We start from the raw sequence: 20,968 nt of genomic DNA on the forward strand, positions 1-20,968 counted from the left end.
TTGCTCCTACTTGATTTGATTCGAGTAAGTATCTGATGAGATTGATGATATGAGATGATGAGATTATGAAATTGTGATATTCATCTTTTGATTTGTAAATGGATCCCACAAATGAAACTGCGAGTAGCAGTACTGAGAGGATTGTTGGGCAATTTGAAGGATTGTCCATGGATGTTGTAATGGCTCGATTCCAGGATCTGAAACCACCGAAGTTCTTTGGTACTGAGAGTGCTGAAAGAGCTGAGGCCTGGCTGAAGGATATCGAGCACTTGTTTAATATTGTTGAGTATTCCAATGCTCGGAGACTGAAACTTTCTTTGTATCAGCTGAAAGACCGAGCTAAATCTTGGTGGGAAGCCGCTGAGATTGGATTGAAAGAGGCTGGGACTGAAGTCACATGGGATGTCTTCAAGGCCCAGTTTTTGGAGCAGTATTCCCCTTTTTCTTATTGTACTGCTCAGGAGAATGAATTTAATAATCTGCAGCAGGGAACGATGTCTGTTGCAGAGTATGCTTCGAAGTTTTCTACTTTACTGAAGTATGCACCTCATGTAGCTGGGAATGCGAGGGCAAAATATAACAGGTTTGTAAATGGATTACATCATGCTTTATATACTTATGTTGTTTCTGGATTGCCTACCAGCTACGCAGAGGCAGTTGAACGAGCTAAGGCAGCCGAGGCTGGACTTAGGCGGGGAGGTCCACAGTATACTCCTCCACCACCGGTGTCAGCTCAGCAGCCTACTTTGCGACCGAGAGGTAAGAAGTTCAAGAAGACGGGTTCTGGTTCTTCGTCTTCTTCGAGCTCGAGTGGATCACAGAGAGGGAGTCCTGTGATTGCTCCCTATTGTAGCCATTGTGGAGGCAAACATACTATCGAGCAGTGTCGAGGTATGTTTGGTACTTGTTATCAGTGTGGACAGGAAGGTCATTTCTCTCGAGTATGTCCGAACAGGGGTACGACTTCTGCTCAACCCCAGCCAGGATTTAGAGGTGGCCCTGGTATGATGAGACCTGCTGTTCCTATTCCATCTTTTCAGCAGTCGAGTGTCCCACGATATCGAGGACCGGGTGGTCAGAGTACCCAAGTTCCTCCTCAAGTGAGAGTGTACGCCATGACTGAGGATCAGGCGAGAGAAGCTCCTGGAGGTGTGATTGCAGGTATTTGCACGCTTTGCGATTATCCTGCACGTGTTTTATTTGATACAGGAGCATCTCATTCATTTATATCTCATGCATTTGTTGCATCTCACGATATTGAGTGTACCCCGTTGTATGACACTTTGTCGATAGCCACGCCAGCAGGGAAGATTATTTTGTCTGAAAAAGTTGTGCATAATTGTGTATTAATATATGAGGATAATGTGATGTTCTTGAATTTGATTGTCCTCCCAATGCACGACTTTGATTGTATTGTTGACATGGATATCTTGATGACGAATCGAGCTACTGTTGATTGTTGTCATAGAGTGGTTCGATTTCGACCGATTGATGGACCCAAGTGGAATTTTTATGGCAAGGGTTCCCAAGCCAAAATTCCATTGGTATCTTCCTTGGAAATGTCCCGATTGTTGACTAGCGGAGATGAAGGTTATCTTATCTACGCTATTGATATTTCGAAGAAGGAGTCTTCTTTATCTGAGATTCCTGTTGCGAAAGAATTCCCGGATGTATTTCCCGATGAGATTCCTGATTTTCCTCCTCATCGAGAAGTTGAGTTTAGTATTGATCTTGTGCCGGGGATTGCGCCTATTTCGAAAGCTCCTTATCGCATGGCACCATTGGAATGGAAAGAATTGAAAGAACAATTACAGGATCTTCTCGATAAGGGATATATTCGACCGAGTGTATCACCTTGGGGAGCTCAAGTTTTATTTGTTCGAAAGAAAGATGGTACGATGCGAATGTGTATTGATTATAGGCAATTGAATCGGGCTACTATGAAAAACAAGTACCCACTTCCTCGTATTGATGATTTGTTTGATCAGCTTCAAGGTACTTCTGTATACTCGAAGATTGATCTTCGTTCTGGGTATCATCAAGTACGAGTTCGAGACGAAGATGTGCCCAAAACTGCTTTTCGTACGAGGTATGGTCACTATGAATTTCTGGTTATGCCTTTCGGTCTTACGAATGCTCCTGCTATTTTTATGGACTTAATGAATCGTGTCTTCCGAGATTATCTGGACCGATTTGTTATTGTATTTATCAATGATATTCTTGTATATTCGAAATCGAAAAAGAAGCATGCTGAACATTTGAGACTGGTACTTCAAACTCTTCGTACTAGTCATTTATATGCCAAATTGTCCAAATGTGAATTTTGGATGGACAGAGTGGTATTTTTGGGCCACGTCATTTCAAGACTTGGCATATCTGTTGATCCTGCTAAGGTCGAAGCTGTATTGAATTGGCCGAGACCTACGAATGTTCCTGAGATCCGTAGCTTCATGGGTTTGGCTGGATATTATCGTCGTTTTATTGAAGGATTTTCGAAAATAGCTAAACCTATTACTCAACTGACACAGAAGAATCAGCGATTCATTTGGTCAGATGAATGTGAAGCTAGTTTTCTTGAATTGAAGATGAGATTGACCACAGCACCTGTGCTTACTATTCCCTCAGGTACCGGAAGATTTGTGGTATGTACAGATGCGTCTGGTAAAGGTTTGGGCTGTGTTTTGACGCAACATGGAAAAGTGGTTGCTTATGCATCTCGTCAATTGAAATCTCATGAAATACGTTATCCTGTTCATGATCTCGAATTGGCCGCCATTGTGTTTGCTCTGAAAATTTGGCGCCATTATTTATACGGAGAAAAGTTTGTTATATATTCGGACCATAAGAGTCTGAAATATCTCTTTTCTCAATCTGATTTGAATATGAGGCAACGCAGGTGGATGGATCTCTTGAAGGACTTTGATTGTGAGATTCAATATCACCCTGGATCGGTGAAAGTTACTGCGGATGCCCTTAGTCGGAAAGTTTATGATTCTGTTTTAACTTCTGTTTGTGTCGCCAAGGTACATGAGGATATTTGTACTTCTGGCTGGACTTTTCACTCGAATTGGAATTCTGTTACTTTCTCAGCATTGCAAATTGAGCCGAATTTGATATCGAAGATACGAAAGGCCCAACGAAGCGATGCTCAGATCCAAAAGTCGAAAGAACTGGTATCGGCAAGACATCAATCTGGATTCCAGATTTCTTCTGATGGTTCTTTACGACTTAATGGTCGGCTGGTAGTCCCTAATGATTCTGATTTGAAATCTGCTCTTCTTCGTGAAGCACATTGTAGCAAATACAGTATTCACCCTGGAGGTCAGAAGATGTATTTGACATTGAGACCTCAATTCTGGTGGAAACATATGAAGAAGGACATTGATGAGTTTATTTCGAAATGTCTTGTCTGCCAGCAAGTAAAAGCCGAGAGAATGAAACCGGGAGGATTGCTCCATAGTCTTGAAATCCCGAAATGGAATTGGGAACATATCGCTATGGATTTTGTGACTTATTTACCTCGTTCGCCCAAGGGCTGTGATGCTATTTGGGTGATTATTGATCGGCTTTCGAAATCTGCGCATTTTATTCCGTATGAACGGACTTATCCTTATAAGAGAATGACCCGTTTATACATTGAGAATGTTGTGAGACTGCACGGTGTGCCAGTCTCGATTGTATCTGATCGTGATCCCAGATTTGCTTCTAAATTCTGGGGTAGTTTTCAGGAAGCGATGGGTACGCGTTTGGCTATGAGTACTGCTTATCATCCTCAAACTGATGGCCAGACCGAGCGTACGATTCAGACTCTAGAGGATATGTTGCGTGCGATTGTGATGGACTTCAGAATGGGATGGCAAGATGCCTTACCATTGGTCGAATTTTCTTATAATAATAGCTTTCAGACGAGTATCGGTATGACACCGTTTGAAGCTCTATATGGGAGACGATGTAGATCACGGTTATTCTGGGATGAGATTGGTGAGAGACAATTGACTGGACCTGAAATGATACAGGAAATGAACGATAAGGTTCAGTTGATTCGGTAGCGGATGAAAGCTGCTCAGGATCGTCAAACGAGTTATGCGAATAAACGAAGATGACCCTTGGAATTCCAGAAAGGTGACAGAGTGTTTTTGAAAATATCTCCCTTTAGAGGCACTGTTCGATTTGGCATGCGAGGGAAATTATCTCCTCGTTATGTTGGTCCATACGAGATTCTGGATCGAGTTGGTGATCTTGCGTATCGATTGGCATTGCCACCAGCTCTATCTACTATTCATGATGTGTTTCATGTTTCTATGCTGAGGAAATATGAACCCGATCCATCACATGTACTTGCACCTGACGAGGTTGAACTGGATCCTTCTCTTTCCTATGTCGAACAACCTGTTCGTATTATGGATCGAAAGGACAAGATATTGAGAAATAAATCGATTCCTCTAGTTCGAGTGCAATGGACACGGCATGGTGTTGAAGAGTCGACGTGGGAATTGGAGAACAAGATGCGAGTTTCGTATCCGCATTTGTTTGACTCTATGACATCTGTTCCATTGTATTCGATGTATTCTGATCCGTTTACAGATTTTAGTTTTGATATGTACTATAACTGGTGACATATATCTGTTTGCCAATGTTATGTATATAGAGATGTTTGAGATTTCGAGGACGAAATCTTTTAAGAGGGAGAGAAATGTAAGGACCGTGTATCGTATTATCGTAAATCCTATATGATTATCGATAATGATATGTGATTATACATTTGATGTATATTATGATAATGAAATTGAGAAATGAATATTGAATATGAATTGACGTTGTAAGAGCTCGAGGGGAGAGGCCGGACGCCAATAAGTACGAAAATCAAATATTTGTACAGAACGTGTGGCGCCCGGGCGGTAGAAAATGACCGCCCGAGCGCCAGGATATGTAAAATGAGTATGCGGGCAGAACACTTCGCGCCCGAGCGGTAGTTTGTGACCGTCCGAGCGCGATGTAAATAATGTTCTCGGACAGAACATGCCGCGCCCGAGCGGTAGTTTGTGACCGCCCGAGCGCGCGGTACAAGTGAAAGCCGGGGGCAGAATGTCTTGCGCTCGGGCGCGAGAAGTTCTACCGCCCGAGCGCCTAAGCGGTGAGGATAAGAATGCTTTCTTTTCTTCTTTCTTTCTTCATTTTCTTTCAGAGAGTTCGAGGGGCTTCGAGAGCATTCGAAATTCTTTCTTCCAAATCGACTTCGAAACGCTGTCTAAACGCGAAACAAATTATATATTTGTGATCGTCGCGTCGAGAGCTTCTGACTGAGGTAATTTTCTTCTAGTTCCAGCAGCTCGAAATATCAAAGTGCTGGAATAGCATGTATTTGAAGTTGAATTTCTGATATGTAGTAGAATAACCGACAAGAAACTTGTATTCAAAGTCGGAATTGAATTATGATATGAATTTGCTTTCATATGAATTTTTGAAGTTTCAAATGATATTTGAAACTCATATTAATGATTTTGGAGTATGTTATTGATTGGAATGAGTATGTTATTGATGTAGATAAAGTGTAATATCAATATCTTCAGGCTACATCAACTGAAAACGAAGAATTGAGGTATGTTGCGACCGGGTAACATACGACAGATATCTGTATTATATGATATATGTTGGATTGATTTGATTGATTGGATTGAGAATATGTGTCTATATGCCTACTTGTTGATTAATGTGACATACATGACATGGAGAATTAAATATCGATGTATAAAATAAATGTTTTGTTAACACACGTCATTTTATGCATACATCGATACATGACATGCACGTTGAGCTATGATCCTTGGATACCTTGATATGATTGGATTGGATTCCGGGGTTTGTGAACACAATCGCTATGCCGGTATTATATGACCCGTAAAGCATAGACAATTGTGGCCCCATATGATTGGATATGAGATTTGGGATTTGATGGCGCTTTGCCGACGCTATCATACGAGTATCCCATATTGGCCGGTGTGCCAGCTCGAGCATTGATTTGATAGCGATTCGATTGATTCTGACATGTGCTCAGTGGATGGGCATTTGACCCGATACCTCCACGACATACATGCATTGCATACCATATATCATTGCTTAGATATCTGTGGTATATATGATTGGTTGTTCCATACGGAGCTTTGCTCACCCCCAAGGGGGGCTGTTGTTGTCTTTGTGTGTGGACAATGGCAGGTACTCCAGGATATTAGGAGACCGGAGAGGGTACCTTCTGGAGGGAGCCACAGCTTGGGCTGAGGTTTTATGTTTTGTCTTGTTCCCAGTATATATGTATATGTATCTATATACCGGGGCATGTCCCGAGAATGTGAGTTGTTGGTATATGATAGATTTTGATTTCGTGTGGGCATGTTTATGACGTGAGATTAAATACTATTTTTAGTATTCAAATAAAATGATTTGGGCTCATTGTAAAGAAAATTTAAACTCGTTTTCCGCTGTAATTAGTTAACCCTAATCAGATTGCATTGTAATAACGATTAGGAGCTAAGGACCCCACAGCATTGCTTCAAAAAATAATCATTACCGGGGAGCCTGAACTTGAAACAATTTCGGTGGATGCTTTGATATGTTATCATACATGGGTTTTGGTCTTTTTTGTTGTACTATAGAAAATTAACATCCCTTTAAATACATCGACAGAAACCCAAGAAAAAATTAGATTTGTCAGTAATATCAACGTTGGCTCATCGCCAAATCGTACCAAACATCTCTTGTTTTAGTGATAAAGATGATGCTACAAGATGTGTTCAAGTCCCACTAATTATGATTTCTTTAGTTAATTATGTTAAGTTTATATTAGTCTTCCACTCTCATTGTAAATTAAAAAAATCATATTGAGAGAGTTACCATAGCACTTGGGCTATTTTTATGAGTTTGTTAGATTCAAAGTGTTTGCATTTTATTTTTTTTTCATTTTTAACTTGTAATGTGATTTACAAATTTATGTGGATTTGTGTTCTGTTTTTTGGAAGAGTATATCTCTTGTAAGATGATCTCACATATTTTTATTTGTGAGACAGATCAACTCTGTTCATATTTACAATAAAAAATAATATTTTCTCGTGATGGACCCAAATAGAATATTTTTCTCATAAAATTTACTCATGAGACGGTCTAACCTGATTTTTTGTGTTTTTAAAAACACCAAAATGATCTGGATTGCCCAATGATGCAAGTATAATTTTTCTGCACATGATACACGTTCTAAGGTTCTTTTTCTAAGTTTGTTACTATACCTAGTAACATTTGTTGGATTGACTACGTTATATTATTCTAATTTATTGTATAGAACTATATTCAGTCTTTGTTTTTATTATATAATTGGGGTGGAGATGGAGTTTCGAATTTGAAACCTCGACCTCTTTTTGAGACGGTGGTGTGCACCGATCTTACCAAAAATTTGAATAAAACCACACATTGGGATCGTATGCATTACATAAACTTAGCAACCTACTATACCACGCAACATATTTAAAACAAAACTACACACTTTGCATCTTGAAAGTTTGCTTTCGGCTTTGAGAATCTGAAAATATTGGGCTCGGAATAAGCCCTGGCCTGGTTATTATTTGGGTCCAAATTACACGGATCAGAATCTAGATCAAATTGGACCCCGATATCAAACTATAATGTAAAAACTCAGACAAAAAATAATCTACATCGAAATTTTTTATTTTCTCACACGAAACAATATAATCCAGCTGTGGTTAAACTTATACATACTCAAAAGCAGTATCAGCAATGTCTTATTTATTTATTTATTAATTAAAAATAATTATTGAAGCAATATAATTCAAAATTATTATTATTTTTTTTTTAAAAAAAAAAAACAGGCTCTTACAAATAACAAGCATAAGCCAGCCACCGTTAGAGCCAGTAATTATATGGTAATTATCTGTTCAGTATAAATTCCAACCTTCGGAATATAATACAAATATGGAGTCAATACATTGGATACATATACAGTTGGGAAAACTTACATTAACATTAACAGGCAACAGCTTATTTTCCGCATATAAATTAATCCCAAATTTACCTAGGAGGTAGCAACAGGGCTAATTGTCGCTAAGTAGGTATGGATGTGCAGAGGGCATACCCAGATATGAGAGAACTCGAGGCGAGGGCGAAAACGCAAGGAAAGACATTGATACAGATGCCGTTGCCATATCTGGGAACTTGTCCTTTCCCCAATTCAATTGCCAGTCATCAATCCGAACCGTGGCTGATGAAGATGCCGATATCAGAAGGTAAGCAATCACCTGCCACCACAAAATAATGCCCGTCACCAATCACGTAATTTATGTGGAGTGCATTGCCTCAAACCTCAAAAATACAGATTGATGAAGGCAGCGAGACGTTGAAGGAATTAAGGATCAAGTCAGTACATCGGCCTATCAAGACTACGTACTAATTGATGTAAGCATAATATGAGCCTCGAGACCAATCAAACCAAGTAAGTCAGCAGATTGTCAGTAATAAGAGATAAATCCATGATGAGATCAAAAAATGGATGAAAAAAACAGAGCCAATGCAACTTTCAGTGAGAATAAAATTCGAGACTTAAATGTTAAAACGAACAAAATGCAGGCAACTTAATTGGAAAAGTCTAGCTCGTGAATGGATTCTCTCTCGCTTTTCATCCCATCTTTCTCATGCAAAAAAAACCCTTTTTCTTCTTCAGTTTAAAGTACTGGGCTGATGGAATACATACTCGCGAAGTGAAGTGAAATAAGACGAGAGCAATGTGGCAAAATATACTTCCTAAATCAATGGTCTCTCGGCAAATTGCTGGCAGTTCTATTCGTGGAATGACTTAGTAGGCAAGAGAAATGGATAAACTCAACAGCAAAGTAAAAGCTAAAGTCTTCACCAAAAAAGTTTAAAATGCATTCAAATTTCATATCTAGAATCATGTCAAAAAACCAAGTTTGCATACAAATTCTTTTTATATCACCTCAAGGATTATATCCTGACCATTTTGTTGTCACTGTGATGATCAACAACAATATTGATCTTAATAACCAGAAAATGAAATACAGTTCTCCCTAAGGTGCAAATATTTGGCCAAATTATTCATACTCTTAACACTTTCCCAGTAATAATTTTAAAAACTTGCCTGATCAAAGGCCAAATCGAAGTAATATCTGAGTTGCTTTCTATCCTGCACAGCATACTTTCCGGTGGCCAAGTTGAAAGACAAATCCATTGCCTGAGCTCCCGAGTACACAAAGCCTATTATATTAACTGATACACAGTATCTACAAAATCCCATTTCAATTTTCGAAAGAAAACAAAATATCAAAATACAGTATTTCCCGATATAACTAGTTAAGACAATTAAAAAATTGAAACTTGCAAAATTGTACGAAGTTGAAAATGATAGAACAATACAGACCTGAACTCTTTGTAGCGATAAAAAGAATCGTGAGCCCAGCCTTGGTTTCTATCAGCTGTCATAACTGAAAACGAAACCAAGCAAAACAAAAACCCAAAAATCCTGAACCCCAAAGCAGCTCTTTTCACCAACTTCTTTCTCTTCGCGTTTCTCAGTATCGACAGAGACGGTCTAACCCTCCTCACCCGACCTCCGTCGCCCTCCTCCCGATCAGTTTTGGTTGCCACGCCCACCGGATGCTCCGACACGTCGCGATTTACCTAATAAAAGTGGCAAAATTTTAATTTTTATAGCTCAGAATTATTTATTATTTTTTTAAAATTAAAAAATGTTGTTTAAATATATTTAATTCATTAGTGATCAATTTTATTAGTAATAAAATAAAATAAAAGTAGTTCCGATTTAATTTTAGACTGTGTGAAATATACGGCTGAGATTCGCTATGGACATCCACAAAATCAACGGTTTGTTAGCAAATGAATCGTCATTCAAAGCGTATTCGAAGGTCGCCTTCTAATCGCGAGTCGAATAAATACTGCAAATCTATTTTCTCAATTTGTGGATTCTCATTTCTTCAACAGGTAAGTCAGTATCTCGATTATCAGATCAGCTGTTCGATTTGTTAATTCAATTTTGATAAAGTCATGATCTGATTTCTGTCGTATGGGTTGGATATTGTTTTTTCCACTGTAGTTTTTGGTGGTTTAGATTTGTAGGTTAAAAATACCCATTTGTTTTCGAGATGATTCGTCATCTGATGTTTTTCATGTCGATGTTTATTTGGTGGATTTTGATTCGGTCGAAATCTATTGATGTGACTTCGTTTCTTCTTTGACGTTTGTATTCGATTTGTCGATGAATACTCGAAAATGTGGGGAGATGGTATTTATGTTTTTTGATCGATATGGTGTTGGCTTTTGTTTGAGCTTTAAATTGCTTATTCATGCGTTGTTTGACGGTTCATTTGCAAAATCGTTTTTTTCCTGCTTCTTCCTTGCACGCAATTGTTCATCAGCATAAATGTATTGTTTGATCCGCTGAATTCTCCGAACTTTACCATTTAATTAATTGTATTAGTTCAATAACGAGGCTAGTATTTCGTGCTGAAGAATGCTTGCATGTCTTGGGCGATTGTGGCTTTTTGTTGAGATCCTATATGGGTTTGGCCCGAGTTCTCCGGCCCACCTTTTCCCATTCTGGCGCTTGTGGGTTGTAGCATCCTGAAAGGCGTGTTCATTTTATATAATATGAGATATTTGCCCATAATTTCTTGTCTGATATCTAGTTTCATTGTTTCAACTATATCTCCGCTGTTAGGTCTGGTGAGAGTTTGTTTAAACCATGAGGTCAAGAAGTTTCCTTAATTAACTAGTAGCTCTATTATTTTTTTGGAGCTGATGCGACATTAACGCTTTTGAGTAAATGTTTGTACATTTTTTCTGTTCAATTCTTCCTTAAAATTGGCCTTTTTTGTGATTTTTTGACATGTGGTAGGTTTGATTCAAATGGCTGAAACTACATCAGCTTTGAGGAAGCCAGTTTTCACCAAGGTGGATCAGCTTCGGCCTGGCACAAATGGACACAATCTTGTAGTAAAAGTTGTCAGTTCCAATACTGTTATGCAAAAGGGCAGGCCAGATAGGCCTCAAGTTGGTCAAGTGCGAATTGCTGAATGTCTGGTGGGAGATGAAACCGGAGTGATTGTGTTTACAGCCAGAAATGATCAAGGTAGATTGCCATTTTTTTGTTTCATTGTTGTATTGACCATTTGATGATGCATCCCCTTTCTAGAAATAACTGCAACGACGATGATTTAATGCAAGAAATAGATAAGATCTTGTTTTATGGATATTATAAAGTTGTGTTACTTTGTTTTTTTGTCGTATATTAATTATTATCCCTGAAAATTAGGATTGCTGATACAAACGAACCAAATAAAAGATAAAATTCCAATAATCTGGTGCTTTCTTTACCGTGTATGTGATTTGGAAATAACAATGGGATGAATGTCATGACTAATTCCAGAGCAGGATGAGTTAGTTATTTTTAGTGATGTGCATTTTAAATCTGATTGTTGAAAAGTCCACTCTCACTAGCTCTAGCGCCTCAAAGCCAAATGGTTGTTCCCTTTTATTCAAGATTTAGATCATCCTTCTGACACTTGTGTTATCTGCAGTTAAAATAATGAATCCCGATGCTACAGTAATTATGCGAAATGCGAAAATTGACATGTTCAAAGGATCAATGAGGCTGGCTGTGGATAAATGGGGACGTTTAGAAGTGACTGAACCGGCAAGCTTCACTGTTAAGGAAGATAACAATCTATCCCTAGTTGAATACGAGTTGGTCAATGTTTCCGAGGAGTGACTCTACTAGCTCTCTCTTCTGCTTCCATGGAAATAAATCATACACAAGGAGACAGAAAATGGGTTTTATGTTAAAAGATACTCAAGGTGATAATTTTGTTGTTTTGAAGTCCTACGCAATGTTGTGGTGAACAAGAAGCGTTGTTTTGCATTTGGAGGTTCAGTGAGGATCATCACGGCTGGTGTAAACAGGCAGGGTCAAGTGATTCTAGACATCCTATTGTCTTTGTTCAAGACATTATTTACGCCTATCTTGGATATTTATGTTTAAATGAAGTTAATATTGGATGTCCTTGCACAGTCTTCTTGAATGGATCAACGTGGAACTCGTATTTATTTATCATCTTCTTTGTCAAGAAATTCTTCGTCTCAGAGTACTCTATTTTGTCTGCATGAATCTCTTTTTGTTCTTAATATAGTTACATTTTAAAAATATATATAGTAATTTATTGGTTTCACTGGAATCGAGTCGGTGATGAGTATGAATTTGGTGGCTTTAAAATCTTATCTGCTACAAGAATTCTAAAAATAGCCACATCACATTGCCTCATTTTCCTTGCATTGAATGTCAGAAACTGTAGAAGTATAGTTGATCTACTCATTCAGGAATCTAAAATTGACAAATACATAACATCGGAATATGATATGTTCTTTAAAAATTAGAGAAGTTGGAAAAAAAATGTGGGTAGCTTAATTAATGGTCGATAGGTTGGGCATTGCATCACGAGGATCATGTCCAACCCAACAAGAAATGATTGTGAAGGAGACATCACACACAATATTTTGTACATTCAATTTACCTGCAGCTGCCTTTGCCTCGATGTTGCAATATAATAAATTATGCATAATATCACTAATAAAATTGAAAGATATGTATAATTTTAATTATGTTAGAATTTGAGATAAATGTTGGATATAACATGAAAATCGAACATAATCAATGTCTTAATTGACATCAAACAATGTCCCTTCGTACTTTATCATATGGTTATGTTTGTGAGTCGACTGAATAAGAAATTATAAATTTTTAAGTATTTATTAAAAATTTCATAGTTACACAAATTATTTTGAAATTTGAAATCAAAAACCTTTTTTATCCCCTCTTCTTGTAATTATTTAGCAACATTAGTGCACGATGATCCCTCCACTCTACCGGTCCCCTATTGATGGAATAACTAATGGATAAGTTTCAAATAGGTCCCCGAATTTTGAACTAACCTTCAAAACATCCCTCTGTTTTTCAGGTTTATTCATTTTGATAGTCCTAATTACTTTTCCATTTGATTTAGTTTCATCCTAAATTTACTCAAAGACCCTAGCATCAAATGTTTCAATTGATTTAAGATGCATCTTCTTGGTTAAATAAATACAATTAAAATCCGTCGTAAAAATGAATTTATGTTGTACTAATTTAAATTTAATCTTTTTAGATCATGCAAGAAAACTAAAGTTATTCTTTCTTTGTTAGCAAGTCTTTTTCTCTTTTGTCCTTTAATATCACAATTTTTTTATTATATTTATTGCCATGATGAATCAATAGATTGTCCTCAAATAAAAATTTAACGATTAGAGGGGTGCTGTAATTGAATTGATGCAAAAAGTTGGGGGTGCTTTTGAGTTCCCCCTAATTAGTGTAGCCAGTATGACAAGCCTATTAAAAAATGAAACAAAATCCTATCAGTTTGCCTTGTTGAAGTGTCTACTTAAAAATTTGAATGTCCAATCATTGTTTTAAGCTTTAGTTGTGATTAAATTTTTTGTTATGCTCATATAATATTTTGATTATAGAAATTGCATATGTCATAATTAATTTTTTTACAAAGTTATTCAATAAAAACTTTAAAATAGAGATTGTTTATATATTTTTTTTATTGCATTTAAACCATCAGTCTCTTTAAAAAAAAAGACGAAAACTTCAAAACCCAAAAATATAATTTACGAAGAAGTATTCAAATATTAAATATTATTTTTATGTCGATTTATAATTCATTTGATTTAACATGAGACACAATTGTAGCAAATCTATGTCCAACTAAAAAAACTAGTTTTATAGATATTTTTAAAAATCAAATTTAATAAAATACAGCTTGCTCAGTTGCACATCCAATTCAATTTTTTTTTTTTTAAATTGAAGAGATCTGTGTGGAGCAAATAGCAGGGGCAGTTTAGGGATTTATTCCTCCCCGTGGTTCGCATGTAAATACTCGACACGAGGCTGCCGGCCTGGGTTCGGACAGCAAATCACGCAGTCTCTATTTACTGCCCGGCTCGCCGGTTACACAAATCCCCCTTATTGCTCCTCCATTCTCCATTTCCATACAAAATCCAATCCATTTCTCAGACGCGCATTGTTTTACTCTCTATTAATCGATAAATTCATCAGTTTCACAGGTGCTGCTTTCGCCTATCATTTCTCCTCGTGCTCGCGTGGTGAGTGTTTTTTTTTCCTACACATTTTATGATTTTTACTTGAATTTTTATGTGCTGTTACTCTGAATCTGATGATAGGGAAGAGTTTTGGTTGATTTAAATCGTTATGTGGTGAAGGAGCGAGATCTTAGTGCATTTGTACTCGGACTGAGTTGATATTTGTGTTTGTCTCGTTCATTGTATGTTTTACATTCATTCTGCTGTGTTTGATTTTGTTTTAGCGCTAGATCTCTCTACCGATAGTGTGCAACTGAAGTAGATTTGTCAATGCAAGAACTTTTTTTGGTTGGTTTTTTGCCAGTTTACTCGTGTGATGTGAGCTCTTGTGAGGTGATGAATAAAATTGAATAAGTTGAAGAGTTTGGTGGCTTCTGGGAGTGAGGATTTTGGTTATGTTGGAGAGTTTCCTGCGAAAATTCATTAGGTTAAGTATATACAGCATGGCCTGCTTCTGCGGACTGAGGTTCTCTTACACGTATGAGATTGATCATTCGTTATGTTTATATTAGTGAAATAGAGTTGAGCATTAGTTATTTGTTAAATCTGTCAGTTAGAAACTTCATTACTGAAATGTACTTCTCATAGTAAGGACTAAGGATGATAGTCTGAATACATGATATGTTAGGTGGAAATATCTGTCACATTACAATGCTCTTATGTCTGATTTGATTATTAATATTATTCGCAAAATGCTGAATGTTATATTTGAAATTACTTAAGATAAGATGTCATATAAAATGTGTATATTCCCCTACTTATGAAAGATTCGTCTAACTGTTTCTGCATGGTGTGTCCCCACTGGCTCTTTTTTAAGGCCATATATTGTTCATAACAATTTGCTCCTTTGTTAGACTAAAAAATTTGAAAATATTTAAATATTGTAAGTGAGTTGTGATGATTTGTTGCCAGAAAATAAGCGCAAGTAGGAAAGTGCTCTATGGTAAGTTGATTGATCCATGCATTCATATCTGTTTTGCATATTGTTGATCAATTGCCTTTAAGTTTACTTCTCTTTTATCAATTAATCAGTTGATATGTTTTATTTTATCAATCCCGACTAATCAGGTTTCATTTTGTTTTCACTTGGTTTCTCTTGGCGCAGCAGCAAGGAATTGATTTTTTGTAAAAATTATTTATCACTATAAATTAAATCTTGTTTATAAGTGTTAATTATTTCCAAAATGTCAGGCATGGCTCTCAAAGATGTCAATAAAATACCTGAGTCTGAGAGGATCAATGAAAGCTCCAGCAATGGAAACTTTATCAAACCTCACTTGGAACATGCGGATGAAAATGTTGAAAATAGGCAAAACAAAAAGATGGCTTCCCTGCTTGACACTCCCAGTAAGAGAGATGGATCTGCAAATTCTGGGGAAGGGGTGGAAAATTCTGAAGTAGAGTACATTGAATCTGAGAAGTTGGAGGATGTAGAAGATGTAGAAAACTGTCTAAAGGTATTTTTTTTTATGTAGCCCTATCCGTGTTTATCAACATTTTCCAAGATTCTTGGTGTGAATGTGAGTGTGCACTCATGCATTCTTGCTTGTACCCTTATAAATAGCTCCTAAAAATTTATATATTTATACATTCTTTCTTACATTCTGGTGTTTAGACACTCTTACTGGAACTAGGTTCCAAAGACTGGGTTTCGGTGTGTGATGCACTCAACAATGTTCGTAGATTGTCTATATATCACAAGGAGGATATTGCTGGCATGCTGTAAGTATCAATCAGCAAATAGTGTTCTTAGCCTGAAGATAGAATTGATATCATAATTTTTTATGCCTTTCATGAATTTTCTGTCTCGTGACTCATAGATTTAATTGATCAGGAATGATGTGATTTCTTTAATAGTGAAATCCCTAAAGAGCCCAAGAAGTGCCGTTTGTAAAACTGCAATTATGACTTCAGCTGATATCTTTAAAGCATATAATGATGACATGATTGATTCACTTGATCCACTGGTAAATTGTTTTATTATAAATTTAGCTGCTGCGTACTTCCTTTTTTATGGGTTTTCCATTTTCTAAAAGTACTCTCTTCCTATCTATAACTGCAATGCTGTTACCCTTGTTAGCTAGTGCAACTTCTTCTCAAATCTTCACAAGACAAGAGGTTCGTGTGCGAGGCAGGTGAAAGTGCTTTAATAACCCTGACAAATTGGGTTTCCCCTCTTGTATTGTTGCCCAAGCTGCAATCTCATATTAAGAACAAGAATCCTCGAATTCGAGCAAAGGCTTCTATGTGCATTTCTCGAAGTGTTCCTCGTCTGGTAAGTACTCTTAGACGAGTTTAGTGCCCTCCCACCTCCCCTTTGTGCTTGGTTTCACTTTATATTATGAAGTTGTGTACTTCCTAACATGTCTCTAAGTTTGGAAGTTGAGATTACTTTAATGTCGTCTAACGGAACTGGTTTTTCTGTTTATGACTTCAAGTTCTTTTTCATCTATTAGTATTCGTTCAATTTTCGTTTTCCTTTCCCAGGGAGTTGATGGAATTGAAGAATTTGGCATCGACAAACTGATCCAAATAGGTGCATCCCAGCTCAGTGACCAGCTTCCCGAGTCCAGAGATGCTGCTCGAGCTTTGCTGTTGGAGTTGCAATCTGCATATGAAAAATCTCATCCCCTGGAACCAACTGCTACTGTTTCTGAGGAACCCTCGACAGTTTCTTGGGAGCATTTCTGCCAGTCAAAGCTTTCTCCATTGAGTGCACAGGCTGTTCTTCGTGTGACCGGTATCCCTCAGGAGGGATTCGTTTCAAGTTCATAGCACATCATGGCTTTACATCAACGAGTAATATTTGTCATTTTGATATTCATCTGTTGAAATATTCTTGTATATACGGTGTAACTTTTGGATATTTGGCATGACGTTTGAAGCAGATTATATAGATCCTACCTTGGGTTGAGGAATCAATAGGTTCAATAATCTGAAAATATCATTCTTATAATCTGAAGAATCTGTTGTAGTATGTTCCAAGAATTGGTCTATCCCCGACTATAACAGGGGTATGTTCCAAGAATTGGTCTATCCTGTGTGAATTTAAGCAGAGCCCATGTATTCTTTAATACATATTATGATATACGTATATATCATATTGGAAGCAAATATCTCTATGTAATATAGTCTCTAATAGAAATATCTCGACTAATATAGAGGCAGTAATATTAAGTTCAGTGTGTGAATTGGAAGAACACAAGTAATGTGTTAACATTCTTAAAATTTCATTATATTTAACATAAAGCTCCTTTTCTTTTTACTTGGACTACCTGTTTGTTTAAAACTACACACCAGATTGATTTGCCACTAAAATCAACCACATCATTACAATAGTATTATCCTTTTTACTTTTTCTCATTGGGTGCATGGGAATCATATTACCACGAAACTGGAAGAAAATATGACATATGTAGATCTTTTGTCAAAGACCAGAAAAGAAAAAACAAAACAAGCAAGAAAACAAAAAATCGTATGTTTCAAAATCTCATTCAAAATTGCATCTCTCAAGTTCCCCGTCTTCCTTCTAGGGGATCGCATTTTCCAGATTGTTGAGTTGCTCCCTCAAGCTCCGCAACGTCGTCTATATCGGCCCCTCCGGCTCATTCCCCCCTCCTGGAAGATTTGCTTCCAAATCATTCAGATATCCACGAGACTCGGTAACGCATGTGTGTGCCGTATCTATCAGTTGTTCAAAAGTATCCACATATCCAAAGCAGCATCTCTTGATTTCTTTAGCAATGAAAACTAAGACATGGTAACAGCAGCAAATCGAAGCAGCAGCAAACATACCTAACAGATTGGTCTTTCCAAGACCTAACAAGATTGAAAGGAAAGTTGCATAAATGATGTCAAACACGCCATAATGCCGGGGACTTCGCACCACCGCCATCATTAAAAGAACAGAGACAATGCAGAGAATAGAAGCTTTCTGCTCATCTACCAACGGTTTACAGTTTTTTGTCGCAACATGAACGCTTGCTTCTGTTGATGCAATAGAGCAAACAATAATTGCTCCCTGAAGGGAAATAAGATTTCGATTTTAAATGATATATTTTATTTATTTCCCTAATAGAGTTTTCCTTGTTGATTTGATTGAGCAAATATTTAATATGATTTTGCCTTCCTTAGATAATGAGATCTTAATTCAAGAGATATGGTATTAGTGTTTAAAAAAAGAGTTTATTCCTAATAAAACTCTCACTTTCCTTATATTTTAAGTTCCCTTGTGGAGATATGATTCTTCACCTATAAATAAGAGGTAAAGCTCATTGATAAAGGCTGCTTCGATATCGACCATACAAACACACACGTAGCAGAGATTTGCAGAGTAAAATTGTTCTCGAAGTCGTTGCTGTTTGGAGTGGTGATTCCTGTGTTGCGCTGAATGTTGCCAACATCTATAGACAACATCCGTAACGATGTTGACTGATGATTGCATCTAGTTGATAGTGGTTTCCGGGATCAAGTTTTTGCTTTCTTGATTACATTTATTTTTGGTTTTGGTTATTTACTTTAGAGAGCTTTTATTATCTCAACTTGTTGAGGAAATTGATTTTGGTATAATCACCAGTGATAGATTTTTTGTGTAAACATTGTGGTTTTCTAGTGATTAATTTTTGTCATAAGGCACCGCACAAGTATTTATACTTGTGCATATTTAATCTCGTCCATCTATTTATTTAAAGTGAATTTGTGTTACAAAATATAATGTTCTGCTGCATGTTGTCCCAGATGTTGTAACATCTGGAACAACACCTAATTCTGACAAAACACAAATTTACTATTTCACATCGTATACTGATATTTTTATTAATTTTGATATCTGTCGGACAAAATAATCCTTACATGTGGTATCAAAGCCTACTCTTGATATACTAAGAGCTGATTCTGGTTTTTGTTTTTGTTTGACAGAACTAATCCAATGGACAATTCATTTGCAAGCGCAGCACTTCGACCACCAGTTCTAGATGGTACCAATTACAGCCTATGGAAGGTCAAAATAAGATACTACATAAAATCTCTAGATGAACGGGCATGGCAGCGTGTCATCAATGGATGGACTCCACCAGTCATGATAGATCAAGAGGGTGACAAACGGCCAAAGCCTGAAACTGACTGGACTGCTGATGAAGTGCAAAATTCGAACCACAACTCAAAGGCTTTGAATGCTATATTCACATCGGTTGACATGAACATGTTCAGTTTAATCATAAACTGTACTTCGGCTAAAGGTGCATGGGATATTCTCCAAAGTCACTGTGAAGGGTCTGAGAGTGTGCGACGAACCAGATTAAGGATGCTTACTTCCAAATTCGAGATGATGAGGATGGAAGAATCTGAGAGCATACTCGAGTACGATCGTCGCCTACGGTAAATTGCTAATGAGGCATTCAATGTTGGAGAAGCTATCTCAAATGAGCGTTTAGTTAGCAAAGTCCTCCGTTCTCTGCCCGAAAGATTCAACATAAAAATTTGCGCAATAGATGAGGCTAAGGACATTTCTAAAATGGCATTGGAAGACCTTATCAGTTCATTACGTACTTTCGAGATGAACCTGGACATGCAAAAGAAGGATAAAGGGAAGACAATTGCACTTCAAGCTTCAAATGACTCCTACAATGAACTCCTTCAAATATCTCAAGAAGTCAATGATTTTGATCTCTGCGAGGATTCTATCTCCTTTATCACAAAAAAATTTGGTGATTACTTGAAAAGAATCCGAGATAAAAAGAAGGATGCACAACCATCTAAATTTCCTAACCTTCCTGCACCTGAAAAGTCACAAAAGTACCCTGCCAAGCAACAATTTCAGCCACGGAATGAAGGCAAGGGACAATACAATTCAAAAAGGTATGATTCGGTGCAGTGTAGAGAGTGCAAGGGCTTTGGACACTATGCCAATGAATGTGCTAACCGATTGCGAAAAAACAAAGGCTACAATGTGTCTCTAAGTGATGAAGAATCCGATGGTGAGGAGAAATCCACTGATAAAGAAAGTCAAACCTCCTTGACTGCACTATTTACAGAAAATCGCTGGCTGCAGGTGAATCCTTTAGTGTTGCCCTAGGTGTTGCCACACCTGGCCGCAACATCTGCAAAAATTCAGTATGTTTGAAATCCACAACTTCTGGAAATTTGAGTGGAGATGATGAATCAGAAGCTGATTATGAAGAACTCACTCTTGAGAGTGTGCAAAAGCTTTATGAAGAGCTGTTTGAAGATTGGATCAAAAGAAACAAGTTGAACTCAAGTCTCATGAAGAAGAACATTGAACTAAAAGCCGTAGTTGCCAAACTTGAAGTAATTTTGAGCAAAAAGGATTTGGAACTTGGTAAGACCAAAGAAGAACTTCAAAAGGCAACTGAAACCTTGTCCAAGTTTAATTCAAGCACATCCAAGCTTGAATCCATACTTTTGATGGGAAGAGATGACAAGAAAGGCTTAGGGTTCAAAGACAGTGTGTTTGAAATAGGTGAATCTTCCAAGTCTACTGTTTTTGTGAAGGGAAAAGCTGATACATCTCCACAACCACAATCCAATTCACCAATCAAAAGATCTTCATCAAAAAGACAACCTGCTGCACCAATTTCTAAGAAACGAAAACGCAGGTATGTATGTCATTACTGCTTTAAGCCTGGTCATATCAGGCCCTACTGTTTTAAACTCATGGATGATCGCATGAATCAAAAGTCGAGTCGGATGTTGCCCCGAATGTTGTCCAACATTTCCCGTA

General features: G+C 37.3%; 3 protein-coding genes across 5 annotated transcripts; 2 read left to right on the top strand and 1 right to left on the bottom strand.

Moving 5' to 3' along the window:
* Positions 1-7,946: 7,946 nt before the first annotated feature.
* LOC142549515 (CASP-like protein 4A1) lies at positions 7,947-10,190 on the bottom strand. Its single transcript, XM_075661575.1, is given in 5 exon segments — positions 7,947-8,168; positions 8,171-8,300; positions 9,158-9,299; positions 9,437-9,696; positions 10,164-10,190. Coding segments are annotated over 5 exon segments (621 nt in total). The 3' UTR covers positions 7,947-8,106.
* On the top strand, positions 9,865-12,145 carry LOC142543779 (uncharacterized protein At4g28440-like). The gene is made up of 3 exons (XM_075651157.1): positions 9,865-10,017; positions 10,931-11,164; positions 11,613-12,145. Exons 2-3 carry the CDS (start codon positions 10,942-10,944, stop codon positions 11,801-11,803), a joined length of 414 nt encoding a protein of 137 aa, XP_075507272.1. The 5' UTR covers positions 9,865-10,017; positions 10,931-10,941; the 3' UTR covers positions 11,804-12,145.
* A 1,803-nt stretch (positions 12,146-13,948) lies between these two features.
* LOC142543937 (uncharacterized) lies at positions 13,949-17,151 on the top strand. Of its 3 annotated transcripts, none has more exons than XM_075651173.1 (6): positions 13,949-14,232; positions 15,421-15,686; positions 15,845-15,951; positions 16,064-16,196; positions 16,310-16,504; positions 16,717-17,151. In XM_075651173.1, the coding sequence occupies exons 2-6, from the start codon at positions 15,423-15,425 to the stop codon at positions 17,002-17,004; spliced, it is 987 nt and encodes a 328-aa protein (XP_075507288.1). In that variant the 5' UTR covers positions 13,949-14,232; positions 15,421-15,422; the 3' UTR covers positions 17,005-17,151. The 3 variants fall into 3 exon arrangements, with proteins under 3 accessions (XP_075507288.1, XP_075507328.1, XP_075507281.1); XM_075651213.1 differs by having other exon boundaries at positions 13,949-14,193; XM_075651166.1 differs by lacking the exon at positions 13,949-14,232 and having other exon boundaries at positions 15,414-15,686.
* Positions 17,152-20,968: the final 3,817 nt, after the last annotated feature.

Source organism: Primulina tabacum, chromosome 1, assembly GCF_025594145.1.
Source record: "Primulina tabacum isolate GXHZ01 chromosome 1, ASM2559414v2, whole genome shotgun sequence".
NCBI lineage: Eukaryota > Viridiplantae > Streptophyta > Magnoliopsida > Lamiales > Gesneriaceae > Primulina > Primulina tabacum.

Excerpts from the sequence above, each read along its gene's own strand:
- LOC142543779 (XM_075651157.1), top strand. The coding sequence starts at position 10,942 with ATGGCTGAAACTACATCAGCTTTGAGGAAGCCAGTTTTCACCAAGGTG. Across the intron at positions 11,165-11,612 it reads TACAGCCAGAAATGATCAAG|TTAAAATAATGAATCCCGAT; the intron begins GTAGATTGCCAT and ends TGTTATCTGCAG.
- LOC142543937 (XM_075651166.1), top strand. The coding sequence starts at position 15,414 with ATGTCAGGCATGGCTCTCAAAGATGTCAATAAAATACCTGAGTCTGAG. Across the intron at positions 15,952-16,063 it reads GAGGATATTGCTGGCATGCT|GAATGATGTGATTTCTTTAA; the intron begins GTAAGTATCAAT and ends TTAATTGATCAG. Across the intron at positions 16,197-16,309 it reads TTGATTCACTTGATCCACTG|CTAGTGCAACTTCTTCTCAA; the intron begins GTAAATTGTTTT and ends TACCCTTGTTAG.